We start from the raw sequence: 26,221 nt of genomic DNA on the forward strand, positions 1-26,221 counted from the left end.
TTCCGACCAACTAGAGTGCTTGCGCTTCGCGCTTTGCAGGACTCTGCACTGCCCACTTATTCCGTTCTCATCAAATAACTATGTTGTTATATTGCAAGCATCAATGGAATTTGATCATCTTTCTTGCAACAACACGATACAGGGAAAGACATTCAAGAAAATCTAAAAAAAAAACGGATGCCACGGCAGCGAGTGAAGGCCATACATGGCAGCCTTCAGATACGATGGTACTGATTAAACTGAAACGATACCGTGGAAAGCTGAGCCATAATAAACTTGGTAAAGATGTGACCACATAGACCACCTATAACCTCACAGAATAAGAGGAACCGGTTGAGCCTCAGAGTCAAGAGGCCCATAAACAGGAGGAAGCGCAGGGCGCTTCTGAGAGTCAGCTCTCAGCATAAGCTAAGAAAACGGGTAGGAATACAGTCACTGGGACCGTATCTAGCCTTCTGGAATGAAAGGGAAAGAAGTAAGGGCCATATCCTCGATGTACCCAGAATATGGCAAAGCGCAGGCGCTTCCAGAGCTCAGCTCTCAGCTGAGCTCAAAGAGTCTTAATACCGGCGTAAAACCAGTGGAGAGATGGTCGCACAGACCATCTGAAACCTCTCGGAATGAGTGGAAAAAGAGTAAGGGCTTGAAATCTGAAAAAACCCTGGATGCGACAAAGCGCAGGGCGCTTCCTGAGCTCAGCTCTCAGCTGAGCTCAAAGAGTTATAATACCGGTGCAAAACCGGTGGAGAGATGGTCACCTAGACCATCTCCAGCCTCGCGGACTGAGAGGAAAGCAGATTGGCTTTCCATAGGGAAAAGGAAAGAAGGAAGGAAGCGCAGGGTGCTTCCAGAAACAGCAGCGGCTCCTTGGGCTAAGGAGCCAATAAAATTATAGATAGATGGTCAGATAGACCATCAGAAACCTCTCGGCATGAGAGGACTGCTGCCAATGACTGGCAGCAAAGCCCCGCTACATTTGTCTTGGGCTAACCTGTACAGAAGTTTACATTCATTGAAACAAAGTACATACAACAATTGCCGTCCATTCATTCAAGTAACGTAGCAAGCCAGGTTAACGTTAACCCAAAAGTCTTCTGTATACTACATTCGCATCGTCCAGCTTGACTCGGGCAAGAACAGCATCGCATGAGACCTATGTCGCACACAGCTTAGCGCAGTGTACAGCTGCCCATGTGAGAAGACATCCTCTCTACAATCAATCACTACTTGATCAAGAGTGAGTCCTTGGCAATTGTTGAACGTTGTGGAGTAAGCCAACTTCAGTGGAGACTGTTTCCATCGGACTGTGTATTTCGCATAGTTGGGTTTAAAGTCGAAGTGAAGTTCTGGAACAGGAGGACAAATGGGGAGCGGAAAATAAAAGAGAGAAGGGACAGGCGAGATGACGTAAAAGAAAGCATGTAAGCAACCCGAAAGGGAAGATGATGACAAATTTTCAGCGTCGCCAATTGCGTAATATCGGGAGTGGTTAGTGACTCTGTGTGCAGAGTAATGACGACAAAAGGTCACGTGGGGTGAAGGTTCTCACGGATGCATTTTAGTTCCCGTCGTACCACCTTATATAAAAGGCGTTCTTTTTTCAAGTATCCTGTCCTCCCCTCATCGTTCCCTACCACGTCCTCAACGGTCAGTGCATATTTTTGGTTCCCTTCCAACCTGGTGCGGAAAATACGCATGCATAATGGTGGACTCAATGAAACATGATTTTATTCTACCTCCCATTATCCCATTTTCAATTTTTTCATTTGGACTTCGTGTGCTGACCCAAGATTTTTACAGGTCGCTAAATAATGTCTCAGGAGAATGGTGATGGGCGCGTTCACGAGCGCATGGCGAACTATACCGGATTTTTTGAGACTTCGGAGAAAGACAGCGAGACGCATAAGGAGAACCGGTTGCACAGTTATACAGACGTAGTCAATGGTCTATGTTTTTATGCATCCCTCGCACATTCAAACTAACGCTCGAATCTGATAGGTTACTATGATGGCGCGACTTTGTTATATGAGTACGCCTGGGGACGGTCTTTCCACTTCTCTCGATTTTACAGAGGCGAATCATTTCACCAATCAGTCAGTTTACCTTTTTTCGTTTCGCTCCAGCTTCTCAACAAAACAGGTTGCAAGGCATGAGCACTATTTAGCTGCTCAAATGGGCCTAAAGTCTGGGATGCGCGTCCTCGACGTGGGGTGTGGCGTTGGCGGACCCGCCCGAGAGATCGCACGGTTCTCGGATGTTCGTATTGTGGGTGTGAACAACAATGCTTTTCAGATAAGCCGTGCAAAGAAGTACACAGCCGCCGCCGGGCTCTCAGAACAGGTCGAGTTCATCCAAGGGGACTTCATGAAACTTTCAGAAATGTTTGGACCCAATAGTTTTGATGCTGGTGCGTCGGCGTTATAGTTGTGGAACTGAACAATTAACCTTCCTTTTCATGTTCAGTGTACGCTATTGAGGCCACCGTGCATGCACCAACCTTTGAGGGTATTTATGACGAGATCTATAAGGTGTTGAAGCCCGGTGGTGTCGTAAGTTACGTTTCCGCCTGAAGGGTGCCATTTCGTCATTATTATTTATTTTAGTTCGGCGTATACGAATGGGTGATGACTGATGCTTGGGATCCATCAATTCCTGAGCATAAGGCTATAGCACATGAAATTGAAGTTGGTGATGGCATCGCTGAAATGCGTTCTTACGCTCAGGCTCGCGAGGCGTTGAAGACGGTTGGGTTCGAGATTGAGCTCGATGAGGATCTTGCGGAACGGCCAGATGAAGTCCCCTGGTATTACGTCCTGGAGGTTTGTATGTCCCTGCTCGTTCCTTTCATTACCGCTGACTTTTGCATTGTGGGCTAGGGTGATCTTCGCAAAGCCCAGACAGCGTGGGACTACATAATGGTATTTCGGACGTCGACGCTTGGACAATTTATCACGCATAATGGCTTATGGCTCTTGGAAAAATTACGTCTGGTTCCTCAGGGGACTTTCGAAGTTTGTGAAAATCTAAAACAAGCGTTAACCGGTCTTGTGAGGGGAGGCCAGATGAAGGTTCGATTCTGTTGTGTCGTCTTTCTGTTCGACTGCTAATAGTCCCATCAGCTCTTTACTCCCATGGCTCTTTTTGTTTCCAGAAAGCCAAAGGCCAACCTGAATCATGTATTTAATTAAATCTCACTTCTTGATGGACTCTTGTCGCTCGTGGTCATCCTGGTTGTGTTTGACAGACAATTTTTTTTTTATTTGGGTACATGTTATGTCACTCAGCTAAGCAAGCAGTTTTAGTCCTTTGAATGACTTGAACATTAGGTGGGACTTCAGCCTCTATGACTTGTAATATTCTGCTGCTTGTCTCCACAGTCGATGTCCGTTGCATCCAATCCCAGTACAGTTGGGCCCACGCAAAGACAAGAAAATTTCTATAGCGGGGTTCTCCGGACCGTTAAGCATTATTTGGTCGAAATCAGACCCCTTTTGATGGGATCTGCTCAAAAATGCAATTTCTGGGTTTTTCCCTATTTTTTCTAGCACCCGCAAAATTTTGGACCGAAATTTTTAAGATAATTTGATAATTTTGAGCATTGAAATGTAACATCTAGAGTGGAATATATGCCAGCATTTGATCCAAATCAACCTTGAACTTTGTCCATATCTGCCATAGTGCTCTCAGATACTGTACAGTGGCTTTTCTGCCTCTTCACAGCCCATGCCGCTGCTTTCCCAGTCAACCCCTTCCGGTATGCATCCATAAACTGCCAAGCCCGACCAATGAATCTTTGGATTGTATCTGATGGGCACGCATCCAAACACTGTATCACAGCTTCCTTTGCAGCTGAGAAACTTGACTTCCAAATCTCACGGTAGCGATACTTTGCATAACCTGGGGGTCGGCAACCAATGTTGCGACCTTGTGACACTTACATAAGCAAAATGCGTCTCGATTCTGGCCGTGCCATCCTCCCACTCAAAGCACATCATCTTTAGGTTGCAAACTATCTAGAATTTGTGTAAATGACAATGATGTGAAGGTCGGAAGTTATCTACATGTGGAGGTGAGTAATTAGATGGATTTTTTATTTATGAAACCGTGGTTGGGCTAAACACTGTCATTCCGCATCGCCATAAATTCTTGTATCTATGGGTCCCCCTTGCTGACTGTTGTTCAGCATGGCCAGTCATATGAGCTCGAGCTCTAGTAAATTGTCGGGTTTGGGGGGAGGTGATCTTTTTCCTGGAATATGTCCAAGAAGTTCTATCCCTTGGCATTTGGGAGACTAGGAAGTGGGTGTGGGTGTCTGCCCCCAAATTAATAAGCCAATAAGACTGAAGGTTAGATGCCAAGAGATCCCAGGTTGGGCCAGGCAATGTCGGTAAACCCTGGTATGTGATTCCTTTTTGCACCTATCCCGACATTTTGGAAAGATGCACCCCAAATGTACTTTCAATCCTCTTCTTTTTGCTTGATTTTTGGCATGATTGTAGATGTATCGTCTATTTATATTTTGGCCTACCGGATTTTGGAAACTTTTCCTCAATCAAAAGTTATTCACCATACATAAAATCGCATTTTAACATATTTGTCAGGGTACCGAGCTGCTCGGACTCTAAGTCGAGGGATCCCGAGCCTTCGCTGGAGCTGAGGCCGAGGGGGACAGGATCAGTCTCAATGGGGGAACCTGGCAAAGCGGATTGCGATAGGGATTCCAGCTGAGCAGCAAGGGGAAGTGAGAGAAGAAAGTTATCTTCCTCACTCGCTACCCAGGGAATGATAAAGTCAGTATACCCAGCGAAGCGGGGCTGCTCTGCAGAAGGAAATATAACAAATGTCTGTCCCAGTCCGGGGATGATGATCAGGCTGTGCGGGTATGGGGCAGGTGTGTCATCAGTTGTGTGTAAGCAGTCCGGACTTAACCGGGCTGTACTCTGACAATATTGCTTTATAACTCAATGATAACTACATATGAACCCATCAAACTTCAATGGAATGCTAAAATAGCATTGGACTGACTCTTTGCTCAGTTATTACCTTGGTACAACTGTATATTATATGGAGCTTGGGCCTACTACATCCATTGTGGCTTCCGAGTCACAGAATGTACCTTCCCTCTTTTCTGATTGGGCTCAAACTTTGCGAGATTGCTCTATAGGTACAAATGTAGGTTTCGGCCTAGTGGATTTCCGAAATTCTTCCTGGTGCATGAGAAAAGCTCAAGAAGGTCCCGCACATTTTGTGATATTCCATAATCATCCATAACACCGCTTCAAAATGGGCTCACATCCTATGCGGTATCTATCATTATGTCAGGGACTTGTCCGGGGTCGAGGGGGCCCGGGTGTAGCGTCCGGGGCTGAGAGCCTGGCGGGGGGTGGATTGGGCATGCGTACTGACAGGCCCGATGCGGGACAGTGGTCCCTGGCCACTTAGACTGAAGTGGAAAGTTGAGAAGAAGGCTACTTCTTTGGTTCCCACCTCAGGTTCGTTTATATACATGCGGCTTAGATCACATGACAGGTGCCACATCATCCTCACACACAGCTGTGACCACCCGGGTATCTCTGTGGGAGATCCCGAGGGCATCTGGTGCAGGCGCGTGTACTGGGCACAGCGGGAAGTCGCCCGAGGTGCCCGGTCCGGGTACATGGTGGGTGCGCTGCAGATGGGTCAATGGTACATTGATACAAAGAAAGTCGTCCATGTAGAATAAAGAGAGAATAAAGAAGAAGTAAGATAGGGAGAAAGTGAGGAGGGAAGAATGAGGAGGGAGGAAGGGAAAGGGGGAGGAGGTAAGGAAGGGTGGACAGCGGGGTACTGGGTCAGGTTGGGCCGGGTGGAGCTGGGTCAGGTGGGTGTGCCCTGACATCACCCCCCCCTTAAGCCGCTTCACCTCGAAGCGGCCAGGTGGTTCTCCCTTTCTCTCCCTGGGGCTTGGGGGTGCGTCCTGTGAAATTCTTCAATCCAGTTGGGGGCATGGGCTAGGTGGTCCCGCTGGAGCCATTGGTTTTCAGAGTTCGGCCAGCCAGTGAACTTTACCAGATACCAAAGTTTCCGGTGTAGCCACTTAGAGTTCAATATCTTCTCGACCTCATACTCTTCTTCTCCTTCTACTAGTTCCGGGCCTGGGCGTGGGTCAGTGGGTCTTTCTGCGATACCATCCAGGAGGTGTGGCCTGACGTTCGTCACGGACACGACTGGGTGGATTCCCTTCTGTCGGGCGGTGAGCTGGAGCTTAACGGCAGCTGGGGAGATGACTTGAGTGATCCTAAAGGGGCCAAGCCACTTGTGGTCCAGTTTTTTAGTCAGATGATCGGTCGTATAGTTGTGGGCATTGAGCCAGACTTGGTCACCCTCTCGATACTTAGGGGCCAGGTCCCGGTCCCAGTCATAATATCGTGCCATCTCGTCCGCTGCGTGCTCTAGGGCTGCCTTTGCCTCCTCTTGCATTTTCATCATCCTTGACGAGAATGCATCAGCAGCTTCCACCTCAGATGTGCATGTGGGTTCTGTCCCCATCCTAGGATGTTGGCCGGTGTCGAGTTCAAAGGGGGTTCGGTGAGTGGAGGAGTGAACGCAGTTGTTGTAGGAAAATTCTGCTAGCAGGAGCCAGTCTGCCCAGTCGTCTTGGTGGTGGTTGACGAACACCCGGAGGTAGGCCTCGATCTCTTGGTTGACCCGTTCCATCTGCCCATCCGTCTGGGGGTGGCAGGGTGTTGAAGGGGTCAGCTTGACGCCTAGGAGGTCTGCGAGCTCCTTCGAGAAGCGGGAGACAAAGGCGCTCCCCCTATCGCTGAGGATTTCCTCAGGGAGCCCATGGTGTCTCCAGACATGCTCCAAGAAGAGTTGTGCGATACCCTCTGAATCCACAGTTGTCACAGTGGGGACCGTGTGGATGCGTTTGGACAGCTGGTCCACTACGACCAGGATGGCATTGTATCCCCTGGACTCTGGGAGCTCCCCTATCATGTCCACTGAGATGACCTGCCAACGATGGGTGGGGATCTTATTTGGGGTAAGCTTCCCAACCTTTCGTGAGGGGAAGGACTTGACGCGATTGCAGGTGTCACATCTGCATACGTATCGCCCGACATACTCAGCCATCCAGGGCCACCAGTAGTCACGGGAGACGAGTTCCAGGGTTTTCCATCACCCTGGGTGCCCCGTTGCCTGTGAATCGTGGTGTAGCCATACCAGATCATGGCGGAGTTGGGGGTCTTTTGGGACATACACCCTTCCCCGGTACAGGATCAGGTCACCCTGCTTCTCCCATTCATCCGACCTTAATGTCCCTTCTCCCAGCTCTCGCATGGCCTTCACTACCTTCTTGTCATGGTCCTTTGCCTCATGTATCCTTCCCAGAATACCCGCCTCTTCACCTTCCACCGAAACTGCCTCTGTCGCGCGGGCTTTGAACCAGGCAGGTTGGAGAAGAGTTAGCCCCTCATTGTCGTCTCTCCCCTTCGGGTGGTCAGCACGACGGGAGAGTGCGTCCAGCTTCCCCATGAGCTTCCCAGGATGGTGGACAAGGGTGAAGTGGAAGTGGGAGAGGAAGAGGGTCCATCTAGCTTGGCGTCGATTCAGCCTCTGGGCCGTCCGGAAATAGCTCAGGTTGCGGTGATCAGTGTAGATCTCAACCTTCTCTTCAGCGCCCTCTAGGAAGTGCTGCCACTATTCGAGGGCTTGGACGATCGCCAGCATTTCCTTGTCGTACACTTCGTAGTTGCGTTCTATGTCCGTGAAACTTTTGGACATGAACGCTACCGGGTGGAACTCCCCATCCGACTGGAGCTGGGAGAGGACTGCACCGGTTGCGAAGTTCGAAGCGTTGCATTCGAGCTTGAAGTGGCTGGAGTCTGAAGGGAAGGAGAGGACGGGTGCAGTGGTGACGGCTTCTTTAAGGGCTAGGAAGGCACCGTCCTCATCTGGGCCCCAATTCCAGGCTTGAGTTTTCCAGGTCAGCTTATGGAGGGGGCATGCTTTCTCTGAGAAGTCCTTGATGAACCGGTGATAGAAGTTCACGAACCCTAGGAAGGACTGCACCTCCTTCACTTTGGTTGGGACTGGCCAGTCAAGAACTCCACGGACTTTCACAGGATCCATCGCCACGTTGCCCTCAGAGATGACGAGGCCCAAGTACTCGATCCACATCCGCTCGAATTTACATTTCTCAGGCTTCAGGAAGAGCTTCCTCCTTCGCAGCGTCTCCAGGACCTCTCGTACTACCCTCCGATGTTCCTCTAGGGTCGCAGTGAAAATGAGGATGTCGTCCATGTAGCAAATGACGACTTCCTGGTCGATGAAATCCCAAAGGATGTCGTTCATCATGGTCTGGAAGGTCGCGGGGGAGTTGCACAGGCCGAAAAACATCACCATGGGTTCGAATAACCCCTGGTTGGTCGCAAACGCTGCCTTCCACTTGTCCCCATCTTTGATCTGGACATTGTTGAACCCCCAACGTAGGTCCAGGGCTGAAAAGTACTTGGCATTGCGAAGGCGGGCGAGAACATCTGAGATGAGGGGGAGCGGGTACGAGTTCTTGACCGTGATCTCATTAAGTTTCCAATAGTCTTGGACTAAGCGCAACGACCCATCCTTCTTCTTGACAAAGAAGACTGGCACCCCCATCGGGGATTTGGATGGGTGTATATGTTCGTTCTGCAGGTTCTCCTGTAAGAACTCATCCAGTTCTTTCTGCTCAGGTCATGAGAGAGGGAAGGTCTTTCCTCTGGGTAGCTTCGTGTCTGGCACCAGGTCTATGGCGTGGTCCCAGGGCTTTCAGGGGGGTAGCTGATCAAAGGCTTCCTTAGAGAACACGTCCCGGAAGTCCTGGTAGTGCTCTGGTACCAACGTCTCGAACGGCATGGGCTCTGCCCCCGGGTCATGGGCCTCCTGGGCCATCTGCTGAGATGGCGTTGTGGTCGCTCTCAGGTCGTGTCCCCACCCCGGGGGGATGATCGCAGCATAGATCCTGTCCCCAGGCTCTACCGTGAGGTCTTGGTCATTTCCCACTCACAGCCCCCTGCAGGAGGATGGGCAGCTGGACATGACGACCTTCTGTCGTGCCCAGTCCACCTCTGGGTTGTGATGCAGCAGTGCCCTATGATGAGGGATTGGCATCCCAGGTTTGCAACTGCAAAGCGGGCCCGTTCTGTATGTCGTCTGAACATCAGGAGGGCCTCCAGTTCTTCGGTTATGGCCCTGTTCTCGTTTGGGGTGCCATCGACGTTGCGGACGGGTATGGGCTGTGGGAGCGGGGTGGTCTCGAGCCTGTGCTTCCGGACGAACTCAGGGCTCACGAAGTTCCCAGTGGCTCCTGAATCCAGGAGGGCTGACACTGATACGGGGGCAAGAGAGGTCAGGGTGGTCAACGTCACCGTGAGGTTGAGTGATCTGGGGGATTGTTTGGAAAGGACGTAAATGGCGGGTGGAGACACTGCTACTTTGGGTGTTAGCTCTGGGCATCTCTCACTTCTGTGGGTAGAGGATGCACTTTTCCTCTTTTTCTTTGCGATAACTCGATGGAATTTCTGCAGTGGTGTTGACTCATGCACGTTGCAGTATTTACATGGGTTATCTTCTACAGGCAGCTGGGGCGCATCCCTCACCGGTTGCCTTCCTGAAAATCCTCTTCCTGGGGGTCTGGCCCTGTCTCTCCCTCTTCTGCCTCTGGTCCCTCACCCAACTGCCTCTTCAGCCCTTCCATCAAAGCTTGTAGGTCTTCCGGATGCAGGCATCAGACTCGGTGGACCTTGGGGTGCGGGCACTCTCATGCGACATGGCCCAGGGTGTTGCAATTGTAACACAACCCCTTCCGTCTTTGGTCAGTCCTCGATCGGTCAAGGTCCATTGGTTGTGGACCTGTTCCCAACGTGGGACGAGTTGTGGGGGTTGGGGGTGCAGGTGTGGGCACAGGTCACGAGGTGGTGGGTGTGGGGGTCTAGGTGGGGGTGCTCGTGGCTGGGTGGCTTGGAAACGTCGCCACTGGTTGTCAAGGAGGGTGGCCTCGCGTTTCCATTCAGCCCAGGTGGTGGGCATAGGGTGGAGACGGTAAATGCTCTTGCGGAGCCGGGCATTGATCGCTTGCTCGAAGCGGTCAACCAGCCCTACATCACCCAGTCTTGAGGCAGGCCCTAATATCTCGAACTCCTGGATGACCTTGTCCACGGAGTCGCTTCCCTGTTGGAGGGCTGCCAGCTTCTGCCAGGCGGTGGCTTCCCGATTTGGGTCCTGGAACATATCGTCGAGTTCCGTGTTGAACTCGTCCATGGTGAGTGCTGGGGACCCTGCCGTCAGCAGCGAGATCGTGCATTGCGTTGCCCATGCTCCTGCTGGTCCTCCCTTCATGTAGGACAACACAAAGAGAATCTGGGAGAGGGCGGTGGGGAACTCGGACGCACAGACGTGGAAGTAGATTCCACATTCGGCTTTGAAATGGTCCAGATCCTTGCTGGCTCCTGCGAAGGGTGTGGGGGGGGCAACCTTAGGTGGCTTGGGTCTGGGGGCGGGTGCGGGAGCGGGTGCAGGTGTGGGCATGGGTGCAGACGCAGGAGCGGGTGGGGGATGGTTAAGGACTTGGTTCTCCACAATAGCCTGCAGTTCCTGGAACCAGGCTAGGAGGTCATCGTACTGTTCTTCTGTCACCATGGCAGGGGAGGCAGGGGAGGTGGGGGAGATGAGGTTGAAGCCTTCTTCTGCTGTCAGGGACTCGTCCAGGGTCGAGGAGGCCCAGGTGTAGCGTCCGGGGCTGAGAGCCTGGCAGGGGGTGGATTGGGCGTGCATACTGACAGGCCCGATGCGGGACAGTGGTCCCTGGCCACTTAGACTGAAGTGGAAAGTTGAGAAGAAGGCTACTTCTTTGGTTCCCACTTCAGGTTCGTTTATATACATGCGGCTTAGATCACATGATGGGTGCCACATCACCCTCGCACACAGCCATGACCACCCAGGTATCTCTGTGGGAGATCCTGAGGGCATCCGGTGCAGGTGCGCATACTGGGCACAGCGGGAAGTCGCCCGAGGTGCCCGGTCCGGGTACATGGTGGGTGCGCTGCAGATGGGTCAATGGTACATTGATACAAAGAAAGTCGTCCATGTAGAATAAAGAGAGAATAAAGAAGAAGTAAGATAGGGAGAAAGTGAGGAGGGAAGATTGAGGAGGGAGCCTGAGGAAGGGAAAGGGGGAGGAGGTAAGGAAGGGTGGACAGCGGGGTACCGGGTCAGGTTGGGCCGGGTGGAGCCGGGTCAGGCGGGTGTGCCCTGACACATTATTAAGTAATAATTATGGCAATACTTGAAACATGGTTGTATTGTCAGGAGGAATTGTTTTTGCATGAGGATGACAGCCATTTTTTTTGTATCATGTGGTTACAATATTACCTCAGACATCTCCCTTCATTTGCTGACCCCCACATAACCCCAATACTGTGCAAGCGCCGGACTCAGTAATACTTATTTTGATGATATAAAATTAGAAACATACCATTTCTATTGGATTCAATTCACAGTAAAATTTTGGAAGGAAAATGCAAAGATGACCCACCCTGGTGATCAACTCCTCCAACATTGAGACCTGATTTGTGAAATCTGATTGGTGGCTGAGAATATGGGCAAGGCAGCAATCCCTGTTCTCAAATGGACAGAGTGGCTTGCACTTCGCCTTCTTGCCATGTGTATTGAACCATCTCTTGGTCAAAACTGTCTCAAGCCCTTTGGGTTCACCTAGGTTGGTGACCATTGACTGGGGTTGCTGTGACACCCGGAATAGTGTCATCATTGGGGATTACTGTATTGTGTTGCTTGCGCTGCTTCCCACCATTTGACCGATGTCAAAGGCATTTGAAGCTTCGGGGCCAAGGGATGCATGGGCAGAAGACTGATTGAAAATGAATAGTGCTTGACAATTTGGGTGGGCACGTTCAAAGACTGGGATGGCTTGTGTGCAAATTTGCTCCAGAAGTTGCTTAGTGTCCCACCATGGGTCACCATTAGTCCCTGGATAAATTATCTTCCAGGCATCATTCCCTTCGGAGATGCTTCCATCCTCATTGTGAATAACAAGCCAACCAGTCTCCTCATTAATGAAATCCAACACATGAATCAAGCATCCATGGCTGTAAGGCCGGTGTAGGTGCTGACCTTGGTGCCTCTTCAGTTCTCAAGACAGTCGAAAGCTAGGTTGTATAGAACTTAGTATTTCGACGTGATGAGGAGAAGAGTGAAGACCCTTCACTCAACTCTGGGCAATACATAAGTAAATACAGGAGGTACAACAAGAAATAATAAAGGAATAATGTAACTGGGATCCCTTCCTTACAATGGCCCTTTTTCTGCAAGATAGACTGCCCCTCTTTCAGCCTATAGTGTGGATTAGAGCTCATCCTAATGAGATTTGGATCCGTGCTCACCACACACTCCTCCTGAACTTGTTCATGTGAAAACAGCTCTCATCATGCCAGATGGGAATGATGCATCTCTCTCCCTCCTTCAGCACTGGCTCCTTGCACTCCAAGGAACTTCCATTGTAAGTCATGCATGGTTCGAGTTCTTTCATCCCTGGCAAAAATACCTCATTCCGGTATTTGACCACATTGTCCTACTCATGCCCATCCATATAAACCCCCTTCTTCAGCAAAGATATCTGGTATCCGAGTTTAATAAGCCATCATCATGCAGTCTTATGGCAGAGTGGCTTATCCAAGGCAATCCCAAGTTCAGGGAGAATTATGGTGTGAAGGGGATGCAAGAATATGAATGGGAACCAGGGGAAATGGACAAAAAACTACAAAAAACCACAAAACTATGACAGACCATGGTGGGAAAAATAGGGAAAAATATAGCAATAAAGTGGAGAACTCTAACACATTCGTTTGTTCAATTCTTAATTACATTTTGTTTAACATTTCAAATCACATTTCTACTAAATGTCACTGGATAAAAATGGGATAAATCAGCTGAAAGTCATAGCACAGCCATACATGCAGTAATGTGCAGTCTGAATTCAGAATGACTGAGTCATAGCAAACTTAATGGTAAACAAGTAGAATTTGAAATCAAAACTGTGACAAATGCGGTGCAGTCAAGTTCTAATTAAACATTAAAATAGCTTAGGCAAGGAAGGACAATGAGAATTCTAGGTGCAGTCTGACTGTAGCAGGGCTGCAGTTCAGTGCAGCTGAGCGCAGTAGAACTATACTGTGAAAAATTCATTTTTTATTCAGTTTGAGGAAAATACACTGTAAATAAATCCTGTAAATACAAGGTAGAGTGTGAAAAAGGAAGGCAACCTAAGGAGTATAAAAGGAGACCCTTTCTGTGACTTTGTGCCCCTGTCAGGGCACACCTGCCTGACCCAGCTCCACCCAGCCCCACCTGACCCAGTACCCTGCTATCCACCCCTCCTCCCCCTTTTCCTTTCCCTCTCCTCATCTCTGTCTCCTCACTTTCTTCCTATTTTACTTCCTTTTTATTTTCTCTTTATTTTACATGGATGACCTTCCTTTGTATCAATGTACCATTGACCCACCTGCAGCATGCCCATGACACACCCAGCCCAGGCACCTTGGGTGACTTCCCACTGTGCCCAGCACACATGCTTGCACCAGATGCCCTCAGGATCTCCCATGGAGACACCCAGGTGGTTATGGCTGTGTGCGAGGGTGACATGGCATTTGTCATGTGACCCAAGCTGCATGTATATATAAACATACCTGAAGTGGGAACCGAAGAAGTAGCCTTCTTCTCATCTTTCCACTTCAGGTAAGTAGTATAGCATTCCCCTTTTAATAATAATAACATCTTTCCACTTCAGTCTAAGTGGCAGGGACTACTGTCCCGCATTGGGCCTGTCAGTACGCATGCCCGATCCACACCCTGCCAGGTTCTCAGCACTGGGCACTACACCCGGGCCTCCTCAACCCCAGATGAGTCCCTGACAGGCCTGTTGGGGCCATGTCAGGGGACGACTCCCAGGTCCCCATGACCCTCCCCTATGGTCCACAGTCTCAGGTGTAACCAGCCCTATCCAGGGCACAACCTACTGTGGGTAAGAAGATGAGGAGGAAGTTAACGTCTCATCTTCCCACAGTGGCCACAATATATCGAAAACTTCTGGAGATATCCGGAAGTCACATGAGACCTGAGGCCCGGGGCCTGGGGCATCCAGCCACATGGAGCATCCGGCACAGGGCACATGTGGGAAGTGCAACAGCCAGGTGTGGGCTAGGTCAGGGTGTATGCCTGTCATATCCATCCCCGGCCATCGACTTCCGGTCCCTCCGATCCCTCCGGTCTAACTCCGCTCCTCCCTCACTAACCTTGGAGCCCCTGTATTCCGCAATCCTCTCGGTACCCCTCGATGGTCACCACCCCCTCATTTCAATTTATTACCTACGCCTCCCTAAGTACGGAGCCCTGAGGACTTCCGGACAGCTCCGACGTCCGCTAGTGCACCCCCGCCTCCGCTGGGCAATACACTCGCCTGCCCTGCAGAGCCCACCTTCGGGCCTATCCCTCCTTTCCGTTTCTGGGTTATCACCTGCCTTTCCGCTAACCCTGCGAACCGACTCGTCGGTAATATTCAGTCGGCTAATGTTTAAACCCCGTTAGCTCCGCTCCGTTCGGCTCCGCCAATTGCGGACCCGTCTCCGCTGTAACCATATATATATCCCACTTGTACATAGGTTACACCCCAGTAGTAAAATCAACTAGAGTTACCCCCCTAGGTTCTAATTGCCAGTCAGTAAGTTAGGGCACGGACGTGTCACTAGGCACAGCGCTCTTGGCAGAAGTCGCTGAGGCCGAAGCCCTCCGCTACGGAGACATTCCTTCGTCTCGAATCTGGTCTCTGACAGTATTTTACTACTCCCTGACTAGTACACGTCTTGTATGGCACCAAAAGTCCTTCGCACTCGTTCGCAACTACGCACATTAGTTCCCAACTCCGCTTCACCTTCCCCAGAACCCTCTCAGCCTGGTCCTAGTCGATTGGCGAGAAACCCAGTTGAGTTTCGAAGCTTTTCTAACCTTGAAACCCCTCTCCCATCGACTCCGATCATGCGCCCTGTTAGGAATTGATCACCAGTTGCAGACTCCGACTTCGGAGACACCACGGAACAACCCATAGATCCCGTCCACTTCTTTGGACTCGGTTCCGAGGTCCCCGACTTCGTCGACCCTCCTCCTGCTGATCCTCCCATCCCCACTGTCCCAACCACCGACGATGCCGAACCCACCTCCAACGTGGCCATTACACAATTGGCCCAAGCCATTGCCAGTCTGGCTCGTCACACCGGACGACGACGATGACGACCATCTTCTGCTCTCCGGACCAAGGTCCGCGAACCCGAACAGTTCGACGGAAAGGATCCCCGAGAACTCCGAGTATTCTTGGTCCAATGCGAGCTCAATTTCCAGGACCATCCCCTCGCTTTCACTAGCGACCGTGCTAAAGTCATATTTGCGCAGTCCTACCTCAAGGGAATGGCCCTCGATTGGTTCGAGCCGGACCTGTTATTCGACCAGAATTCCACGCTTCGTCCGCGATGGATGAACGACTATCAAGAGTTCGTTAATGAACTTCAAACTAACTTCGGCCCTCACGATCCTGTGGGCGATGCCGAGGTTCAACTGATGACATTGGACATGAAGGATGGGCACCACATCAATAAATACGTCATCGAGTTCAATCGACACGCCTCTCAACTTCACGGTTACGGAGAAGCCGCGCTTCGTCGTTTCTTCTATAACGGATTGCCGGAACATATCAAGGATGATATTGCCAGAGTAGGTAAACCCTCTACTCTCTCTGAGCTTCGCACCCTTTCCCAAACTCTCGATGCGCGCTATTGGGAGCGTAAATCGGAAGTTACACATCACGCGAAACCCTCTTCCTCTAACGTTTTCGACAAGTCCACCGTCGCTTCTCGTTCCGACCCCGTCCCTTCCTCCTCCTCTTTCAACTCCGCTTCCGGTAGTAGGCCTCCGAAGGACAATAAGAAGTCCGAGGCCAGCTCCGCTAAACTGGACCTCTCGTCTAAACTCGGAGACAACGGTAAGCTCACGCCACAAGAGCGTAAGCATCGTCTCGACGAGAAACTGTGTATGTTCTGCGGTCAGTCTGGCCACATGGTCAAGGACTGTCCCAAGTCTTCTTCTCGCGCGTCTAAGGCCCGTTCGGCCTAGACCGAGGAGCAAGGATCCGCTTCCGCTTCAGCAAAAAATTAGTCCGCACCCCTGTGGACTCCGCACGGACCGGGGGTTGCGATCCTTCCTTCCGTGCGCTCAAAGAAGTGCGTTTAAACACGTCTTCCATTTCCGACTTATCTTCCCTCCACATTCCCGTTTCCTTTTCTCTTTCAAATGGTCTATTTTCTCCTTTCAATGTTGACCCTTCGGGCAATGTTCTACCCGTTGTAGATAGTGTTGCTGATGTACCACTCTCTCCTCCGCCCCCTCTGACTACTTCCGTAGATCGATCCACCTCTCTCCGCTTCTCTTCTTCTTCTCCTCCTGTTTCTCCTCTGTCCAATAGTAGGACACAAAATAAACTTTTCCACTCCTATGAGAACGTACCCGCACTTGTAGATTCTGGGTCTTCGGACTGCTTCATCGATGACACCTTCGTAAAAAAGCTGGCCTTGAAGACATACCAGATCAAACCCCTACAACTACGCCTATTCGACGGTAGCACCAACTCAATCATAACCCGTGCCGTTGATATTCCCCTCCACTTCGCTTCCAGAAACATCACCCCCACGACCTTCTTTGTCACATCGCTGGATGGATCATGTTCCCTAGTCCTAGGACACAACTGGCTTACCCGCTACAATCCGTTGATTGACTGGGTCTCAAGCAGTATCACATTCCGAACTTCCGAACCTACCAAGACAGTCACTCCGAGCTCTCCCCTGTCGTCTCCGGCAACACTGCCGTCGTCCGACATCCAACCATCTTGTCAGAGACCAGGGTCAAGACGAAGGAGTGTCTCCGTAACGGAGGGCTTCGGCCTCAGCGACTTCTGCCAAGAGCGCTGTGCCTAGTGACACGTCCGTGCCCTAACTTACTGACTGGCAATTAGAACCTAGGGGGGTAACTCTAGTTGATTTTTCTACTGGGGCGTAACCTATGTACAAGTGGGATATATATATGGTTACAGCGGAGACGGTTCCGCAATTGGCGGAGCCGAACGGAGCGGAGCTAACGGGGTTTAAACATTAGCCGACTGAATATTACCGACGAGTCGGTTCACGGGGTTAGCGGAAAGGCAGGCGATAACCCAGAAACGGAAAGGAGGGATAGGCCCGAAGGTGGGCTCTGCAGGGCAGGCGAGTGTATTGCCCAGCGGAGGCGGGGGTGCGCTAGCGGACGTCGGAGCTGTCCGGAAGTCTTCGGGGCTCCGTACTTAGGGAGGCGTAGGTAATAAATTGAAATGAGGGGGTGGTGACCATCGAGGGGCGCCGAGGGGATTGCGGAATACGGGGGCTCCGAGGTTAGTGAGGGAGGAGCGGAGTTGGAACGGAGGGATCGGAGGGACCGGAAGTCGATGGCCGGGGATGGATATGACACATCTGATGTTTCGCCAGCACCTCAGTCACAGGCTGTTACTCCTCCATTACCATCTATCGAGTTCGTCAGCCGTTCCGCATTCGCGAAGGCTTGCCGACTTGAAGGATCGGTATCCTTCAGCCTAACCATCCCTTCCGAGGAAAGCGGCTTGAGGGCTGCCTCATCCCACACCGATTCTGTCAACCTCTCGGCTGTTCCGAAGGAGTATCACGAGTTCGTGGATGTGTTCAGTAAGAGCAAAGCCTCGACGCTGGCACCACACCGTGAGCACGACCTAAAGATCGACCTTGAGGAAGGCACCTCCCCACCCTTGGGTACCATGTACTCTCTCTCTCCTTCGGAACTCGAGGCCCTCCGGGCGTTCTTAGATGAACACCTGGCCTCCAGTTTCATTCGTCCCGCTACTTCCGCTCATGCGGCACCGGTCCTCTTCATCCGCAAGAAGGACGGATCCCTCCGTCTTTGCGTCGACTTCCGAGGGCTGAACAAGATCACCAAAAAGGATCGCTACCCACTTCCCCGCATCTCCGACCTCCTTGACGCACCTAGCCGTGCCACGGTCTATACCAGACTCGACCTCCGGCATGCTTACCACCTGGTTCGCATTGCAGCAGGCAACGAATGGAAGACTTCCTTCCGCACGCGCTATGGTTCCTATGAGTGGCTTGTCATGCCATTCGGTCTCACGAATGCACCTGTGGCTTTCCAGCAATTCGTCAACACGATCTTTGCCGACCTCTTGGATGTTTCTGTGGTAGTCTACCTAGACAACATCCTTACCTACTTGAAAGACATGGCTTCGCATCAGGAGCATGTCCGAGAAGTTCTTAAGAGACTCCGCAAACACGGCCTATACACCAATCCGAAGAAATGCGAGTTCCATACGGACACTACGGAATATCTCGGTTACTGCCTCTCTCCTTCCGGACTCACCATGTCCATCGAGAAAGTCAAAGCTGTCCAAGATTGGCCTGAGCCCCGTAAAGTCAAGGATGTCCAATCCTTCCTTGGCTTCGCTAACTTCTATCAGCGTTTCATTCACCAATACTCCGACATTGTGGTCCCCTTGACGTGCCTCACACGTAAAGGAGCCCCCTGGCTATTCTCCGACGATTGTCGCGCTGCTTTCAACACCTTGAAAGAGGCCTTCACTTCCGCTCCTATCCTCACACATTGGCTACCTGACGCCCCCCTCATTGTAGAAACCGACGCCTCCGATTATGCAATCTCCGGAATCCTTTCCATTCGCTGTGATGACGGAGAAATTCGCCCCGTCGCTTTCCGCTCAAGAACACTCTCGGCGCCGGAGCTCAATTACGACACCCATGACAAGGAACTGCTCACCATTCATGATGCGTTCCGATCATGGTGTCATTACCTCGAAGGTTCAGGAACCCCAATCGACGTCGTCACTGACCACAAGAACCTCGAGTATTTCTCCACCACCAAACTCTTGACCCGGCGGCAAGCCCGCTGGTCAGAGTTCCTCTCCCAATTCCACATGACAGTCTGATTCCGTCCTGGAAGACTCGGAGTTAAACCAGATGCGTTGACAAGACGCTGGGACGTCTATCCCAAAGAAGGGGATATGGACTATGCTCGCATCAATCCACAGAACTTCTGACCGGTCTTCACTTCGGAGCAGCTCACTGCATCCTTACGAGCTACGTTCCTAGCTGCCACAGTAATCCGAGCAGCCGTACTCGTCGACACAGAGGCTCTTCATCGAGACATCCTAACCTCCCTCTCCTCCGACACCACAATCTCTTCTCATCTCGCTTCCCCCAACCTCCCCAACTCCCGCTGGTCCGTTGATGCCGAAGGCCTCTTAAGGCTGGACAATCGCATTTACATGCCGGATTCTAACGATCTCTGTCTTCACGTTTTGCGAGACAAACACGACCACCAACTTTCCGGACACTTCGGGCAAAACCGGACTCTGGATCTAGTGCATCGTGAGTATACCTGGCCGGGCATCCGTAACTTCGTCAAGAGTTACGTATCCTCCTGCACTTCGTGTGCCCGTGCCAAGGTCCCCCATCATAAGCCTTACGGCTTACTCAAACAACTCCCCATCCCCGAATGTCCTTGGAACTCCATCTCCATGGATTTTATCGAACAGCTACCCTCCTCTTCCGGATTCACTTCCATCTTGGTTGTCGTGGATCGCCTGTCCAAACAGTGCATTTTTATCCCTACCCACGATACCATCACCTCTCCGGAACTGGCCAAGCTTTTCCTCCTCCATGTGTTCTCCAAGCACGGAGTTCCATCCCATGTCACCTCCGACAGGGGTCCGGAGTTTGTCTCTCATTTCTTCCGTTCACTTGGTAAGGCCCTCGACATCCACCTCCACTTCACCTCCGGTTATCACCCGGAAGGAGACGGTCAGACTGAACGGATGAACCAGACGCTCGAGCAGTACCTGCGCATTTACAGTAACTACCAGCAGGACAATTGGTCCGAACTCTTGCCTCTCGCAGAGTTCGCATACAACAACGCTCCGAATGCCACCACGGGCGTCTCCCCGTTCTTTGCCAACAAAGGCTACCATCCGAACATCACCGTTCACCCGGAGCGAGACCTGACATCAGTACGCACCCAAGAGTACTCCGTCGATCTCGACTCCCTCCACCACTTCCTTCACGAGGAAATGCATCTCGCTCAGATCCGTTATCAGGGCCCGGCAGACTCTCGTCGGAGCCCTGCCCCAGCTTTCGAAGTAGGAACCTCGGTCTACGTAAAGGCCAAGTACTTCTGTTCCACTCGACCTTCCAAAAAGCTCTCTGAGAAAAACCTCGGCCCATTCGAGATCATCGCCCGTGTTGGAACCCACTCCCTCACTCTCCGCCTGCCGGAAAACATGCGAGCCATTCACCCGGTATTCCATGTCTCGCAGATCGAACCATCCGTCCCGAACACCATTCCAAACCGCCACCAGCCACCTCCGCCTCCCGTAGAGATCGAAGGCGAGATGGAGTTCGAGATCGAGGAAATACTCGACTCCAAGATCGACCGACGTAGACGCAACAAGCTGCTCTACTTGGTCAAGTGGCTAGGCTATGAAGGGACCAACGAGGAGACACAATGGCTCCTTGCCGGTGAACTCGATCACGCCTCTGACCTTGTCGAAGCGTTCCACTCTCGGTATCCAGCGAAGCCTGGACCCGAAGCTCCTCAGGAACCCCAACTCCTCTCCCATTTTTCCTTTCCCCTCCGCTCCTCACTTCCGTTTTCATTTTCATTTCCTCATTTGCTTTTCTTCCTGTAAGTGCAGCTCCCCTCGTCTTACTAATTCTGGGCCTTCAAGGGTTCAGGCCTAAGAAGGGGATACTGTCATATCCATCCCCGGCCATCGACTTCCGGTCCCTCCGATCCCTCCGGTCTAACTCCGCTCCTCCCTCACTAACCTCGGAGCCCCCATATTCCGCAATCCTCTCGGTACCCCTCGATGGTCACCACCCCCTCATTTCAATTTATTACCTACACCTCCCTAAGTACGGAGCCCCGAGGACTTCCGGACAGCTCCGATGTCCGCTAGCGCACCCCCACCTCTGCTGGGCAATACACTCGCCTGCCCTGCAGAGCCCACCTTCGGGCCTATCCCTCCTTTCCGTTTCTGGGTTATCGCCTGCCTTTCCGCTAACCCCACGAACCGACTCGTTGGTAATATTCAGTCGGCTAATGTTTAAACCCCGTTAGCTCCGCTCCGTTCGGCTCTGCCAATTGCGGACCCGTCTCCGCTGTAACCATATATATATCCCACTTGTACATAGGTTACACCCCAGTAGTAAAATCAACTAGAGTTACCCCCCTAGGTTCTAATTGCCAGTCAGTAAGTTAGGGCACGGATGTGTCACTAGGCACAGCGCTCTTGGCAGAAGTCGCTGAGGCCGAAGCCCTCCGCTATGGAGACATTCCTTCGTCTCGAATCTGGTCTCTGACAATGCCCTGACAGGCCAGAACATTCAGGAGATCATGATGTCTGTCTATGTGCAATCAACAATGAAAGATAACGCTCAAGAGGACTCCATGACTTATGTGTCCAGTTCCTTGCTCATCATCAATGAAGGTCCAGATGTAGTAGATGGTCCAGTCATGATTTTGGACACTTCAATGGTAAAAAATGTGGGCATTCCGATGGAAGACATGCAGCCCTCCAATGCCTGACTCGCTACCGGCCAAGTAACAACCATAGCTAACAGTTCCAGTCGAGAATTTGGTTTGAACGTGAGTACTTATAGTGCCAAGGTGCATGCTTAGATTCAGCTGTGGGGCCATAACTTCGGCTCATATGGGCACTGTGGAATCAGGAAAAAATGCAAGTCCGACTGCATTTTGATGATTGCAACTGACATTTCAACAACTTCCATGTTCCCCATCCAGGAACAAATGTGAATGTACCAGCCAAATGGAAATGTGACTCCAGCAATCATACCCACTGGCTGATTGAAAACATTGCTTACCTTGGGCAGTGTCCATGGCGGAGGGAGGCAACAACAGAAGCACAGCAACTTGACCAAACAAATGAAAATGCATGTTTGGAGGTACCAAAACGTCCTCAGCCACCATGTCCTCAGCTGCCAGCACCAACACTGTGGAGATTCCGGACCATCAGAATCGAGACATGTGCTGAAAGAATTTTAGAAAAAAAAAAGGGACCGTTGAAGGAGAGAATGAAGGACTGTTAGAGACCGGGTGTGAGACAAAGGAAATGTCTCCATGGCAGAGGGCTTTGGCCTCAACTCAGACCAGGAGCGCTGTGCCTAGTTACATGTCTGTGCCCTAATTTACTTACTGGCAGCGAGAACTCAAGGGGGATTAACTCTAGTCGATTTTATCACTAGGGTGTTGTCACGGCCGTGCATTCCGGCCTGTTAGCCGCCCGTCCCGATGCCGCCCGAGCCCGTTACCGCTATGCGAGCGTGAGCGCGAGCCCCGACCTCAGCCCTATCCTCCCTGAGGGCTCCCTGCTCACTCCCCCACTTGCCCCTAGGCTCCCCTACACTTGGCCGACTCCCCCACAGCCACACCGACCTCCCTGCCCCGAGTCCGCCTCTGGTACCGACCTAGCGTGACTCCGCGACATCGCCTACTCCGCTATGATACCATCGCCGCTATCGCGGCCCTACACCCCTTCGTTTATTTATCTGTTATTGTTTGTTTTGACCCTCAGTCATTGCCGGCCGCGGTGCGGCCAACCCCGCTCTTTGTTCCTATTTGCTTCCGGACCCTTCGGCCTTCGGCCCGGGTCCGCTTCTATTCATTTCACCTTCATATATATATCCTGTATACTACATTATAGTACCTTAGCTCTAATATCGACTTGACCACGACCCCAAGCCCTGACCCCAACAAGGCAGCCCCAGTAAGTTCGAAATGAGGGCCAAGAGACAACTAGGGGGCACAGCACTCCCTTTAGAGTTGCTGAGGCCAAATGCCCTACCCTCGGGCCTTGTCTGAGGCATCGCGGCCATCGCGGCCCTTAGCGGTCCGCATCGGCGACCTTCGGTGCCCGACCCCGGATCAGTATCTAACAGGTGTAACCTATCTACAAGTTATGTATATATAGTTACAGCGAGGGCAGGCCTGTGAATGGCAGGACCAAGCGGAGTGGAGCTAATGGGGTTAAATGTTAGCTGACTGAATATTACTGATGAGTCGGGTTACGGGGTTAGCGGAATGATGGGCTATAACCGAGAAACAGGAAGGAGGGATAGGCCCAAAGGTAGACTTGCAGGGCAAGCAAGTGAATTGCCCAGCAGGGGCGGGAGTGCACTAGCGGACGTTGGAGCTGTCTGGAGGCCTTCGGGGTTCTGTACTTAGGGAGGCATAGGTAATATATTGATTTGAGGGGGTGGTGACCATCGAGGGAGTCAGAGGTGATTGCAGAATATGGGGGCTCTGAGGTTAGTGATGAAGAAGCAGAGGTAGTCCAGAAGGATTGGAGGTAGTGGAGGACGATGGCCATAGATGGATATGACAAGGATGGTCAGTTGGGAGGTTCTAACGAGACCACCACCAAGCTGTTCCCTGGTTCTTTAGTTTGGATGGGGAAGTGTACTAGTAGATTTGTTGTAAATATAGTACCAATCCGAGTGTTTTGGCTAATTCTATTTTATGGGTTAGTCTAAAATCTCTGAGAAATGACTTACAGATGAACAAAGCCCTGCGGAGCTGTTCCCTTAGTGTAATTTCTCAATTTATCTAGTTATAATTCTGCATAGGATCATTAAATTTGGAATTTTAACCTGAAGTAAATCTTCTACTTGGTGAATTTTCAAAGATTATACTCCATCAATGGGTTTAGATTGTGTCTGAAGTGTCCCTTGGCCTTGTCTTATTTTGTCATATTTTTATTGCTTGTTTTGACAATAGCAAAATAACTGTTGTTGTTTACACTTTGAAATCTGGAGTGTTAACCAGCTCTCCTGTTGAAATATTTACTTAATATTTCTCTCCCTGATTGCTGCCTTTTACTACAGTGGCAATCTTAACTGTATTTCACTTTTTCACACTGGAGTGATAACCAGAAATGCTTGAGAATCTTACTTCTCTACAGGGGGTGTAAAGTCACAGAAAGGGTCTCCCATTTATACTCCTTGGGTTGCCTTCCTTTTTCATGCTCTACCTCATATTTACAGGATTCATTTACAGTGTATTTTCCTCAAACTGAATAAAAAATGAATTTTTCACGCTATAGTTCTACTGCACTCAGCTGTGCTGAACTGCAGCCCTGCTGTGGTCAGACTGCACCTAGAACTCTTATTGTCCTTCCTTGCCTAAACTATTTTAATGCATTTGTTGCAGTTTTTTATTTCAAATTCTTCTTGTTTACCATTAAGTTCACTATGACTTGGTCATTCTGAATTCAGACTATGCATTACTGTTAGAATGGGTGGATTTGGACAACTCCGGAGTGGAATCGGAGACTTAGCATGGAAGGACCTTGGCCTCAGCGACTCATGCGGAGTGCTGTGCCATTGCTGGTTGTCCTAGGGGTCCCTAATTTCAGATCTAGCAGAGGGGAAGTCTCTTGGGGGAATTCAAGTCAATTTCGGACTGAGGTTACAAGTTACTATGTACATTGTATATAAGGAGGGGTCCGGAATCAAAAGGAGCAAGGGTACTCCAAAAGCAGACAAAGGGAGCTGGAAGGAGGAACAACACCGAGGGTCAAGGGTTTGACTCAATGGTGTTTCCCAAAGGAGGAGTGAAGGGCCAAGGCCCAAGGAGGAAGGAAGGAGGAAGGGAGTGGGGAATGGCCGGCTGACTGAATAGAAAGGAAGCAGCAGCCCAAATAGGAATGAGGGAGAATAGCGGAATTGAATAGGACAATGCAATAGTTGCAAGGTCCGAGGTAAGTCCGGAAAGTCTGAACTCGGAAGTTAAACTCCGGGATATTGGCAAACATAATTAAATGGAATGAGCTAACCAATACAATGGGTATAAGCGGAGGTGGGGTCAAAGTCCGAGGTCGGAGCTAAGACCGGAGGTTCTGGAGATGGAGACGCAACTGGGATTCCGGAGTGGAGGTCCGGAGTCGGGAGCATAGGTGTTGTGTGCTCATCTGGGAGGTGTCGAGGTTGAGGTCGGACCTGGAATGTTCCAGAGTTGGACCAAAGGTGGTGTCGGAGCTGGAGGTGGGATAACCTCTTGGGAGTCGGCAAGGAGAAGGTGACAGAAGGGAAGTAGGGCTCCGGAGTCGGTTTCGGAGTTCCGGGAGCCCAGAGCGGAGGTTGGGATTGTATGGATATGACAATTACTGCATGTATGGCTGCACTGTGACTTTCAGCTGATTTATTCTATTTTTATTCAGTGACATTTAGTGTCATATCCATCCACGGCCATCGACTTCCACTGCCTCCGATCCTTCCGGACCACCTCCACTCCTTCACTAACCTCAGAGCTCCCATATTCCCCAATCACCTCCGCTCCCCTTGATGGTCACCACCCCCTCTTTTCAATATATTACCTACACCTCCCTAAGTACAGAGCCCCGAAGGCTTCCGGACAGCTCTGATGTCCGCTAGCACACTCCTGCCTCTGCTGGGCAATTCACTTGCTTGCCCTGCAAGCCCACCTTTGGGTCTATCCCTCCTTTCCATTTCTGGGTTATCGCCTGCCATTCCGCTAACCCTGTAACCTGACTTGTCGGTAATATTCAGTCAGCTAATGTTTAACTCTGTTAGCTCTGCTCTGCTCGGCCCTGCCATTCACAGGCCTGCTCTCGCTGTAACTATATATACTTAACTTGTACATAGGTTACACCTCAGTGATAAAATCGACTAGAGTTGATCCCCCCTTTAGTTCTCATTGCCAGTAAGTAAATTAGGGCATGGACATGTAACTTGGCACAGCGCTCCTGGCTTGAGTCGCTGAGGCCGAAGCCCTCCGCCATGGAGACAAATCCCTCGTCTCAATCTGGTCTCTGACAGGTGGAAGTGGAGCGGTACTGAAGGTCATAGGTCAGAACCTGTGGTACATCCGAAAGGAGATAGGGAGGGTGAAGCCCAGAGGGACAGGAGGGTGAGGTGAAGTGGGGATGATGACTAACTGGCTAGAATGGAGAGAAGCAGCAGTCCAAATAAGGATGAGGGGAAAACGCGAAAGATACATTACAAACGGCAAAAGTGCTGAGTATGAT

General features: G+C 51.0%; 1 protein-coding gene across 1 annotated transcript; it reads left to right on the top strand.

The window, feature by feature from the left end:
* Window positions 1-1,629: 1,629 nt before the first annotated feature.
* EI90DRAFT_2975413 (S-adenosyl-L-methionine-dependent methyltransferase) lies at window positions 1,630-3,621 on the top strand. Its single transcript, XM_039055857.1, has 7 exons — window positions 1,630-1,944; window positions 1,999-2,093; window positions 2,140-2,407; window positions 2,464-2,549; window positions 2,604-2,819; window positions 2,877-3,068; window positions 3,120-3,621. Exons 1-7 carry the CDS (start codon window positions 1,812-1,814, stop codon window positions 3,186-3,188), a joined length of 1,059 nt encoding a protein of 352 aa, XP_038913115.1. The 5' UTR covers window positions 1,630-1,811; the 3' UTR covers window positions 3,189-3,621.
* Window positions 3,622-26,221: the final 22,600 nt, after the last annotated feature.

The sequence above is a fragment of the Cantharellus anzutake genome, assembly GCF_015039405.1.
Source record: "Cantharellus anzutake strain C23 chromosome Unknown EI90scaffold_44, whole genome shotgun sequence".
Classification (NCBI taxonomy): domain Eukaryota; kingdom Fungi; phylum Basidiomycota; class Agaricomycetes; order Cantharellales; family Hydnaceae; genus Cantharellus; species Cantharellus anzutake.

Coding starts and splice junctions, on each gene's coding strand:
- EI90DRAFT_2975413 (XM_039055857.1), top strand. CDS start 1,812: ATGTCTCAGGAGAATGGTGATGGGCGCGTTCACGAGCGCATGGCGAAC. Junction 2,094..2,139: donor GCGAATCATTTCACCAATCA/GTCAGTTTACCT, acceptor TCAACAAAACAG/GTTGCAAGGCATGAGCACTA. Junction 2,820..2,876: donor CCTGGTATTACGTCCTGGAG/GTTTGTATGTCC, acceptor ATTGTGGGCTAG/GGTGATCTTCGCAAAGCCCA.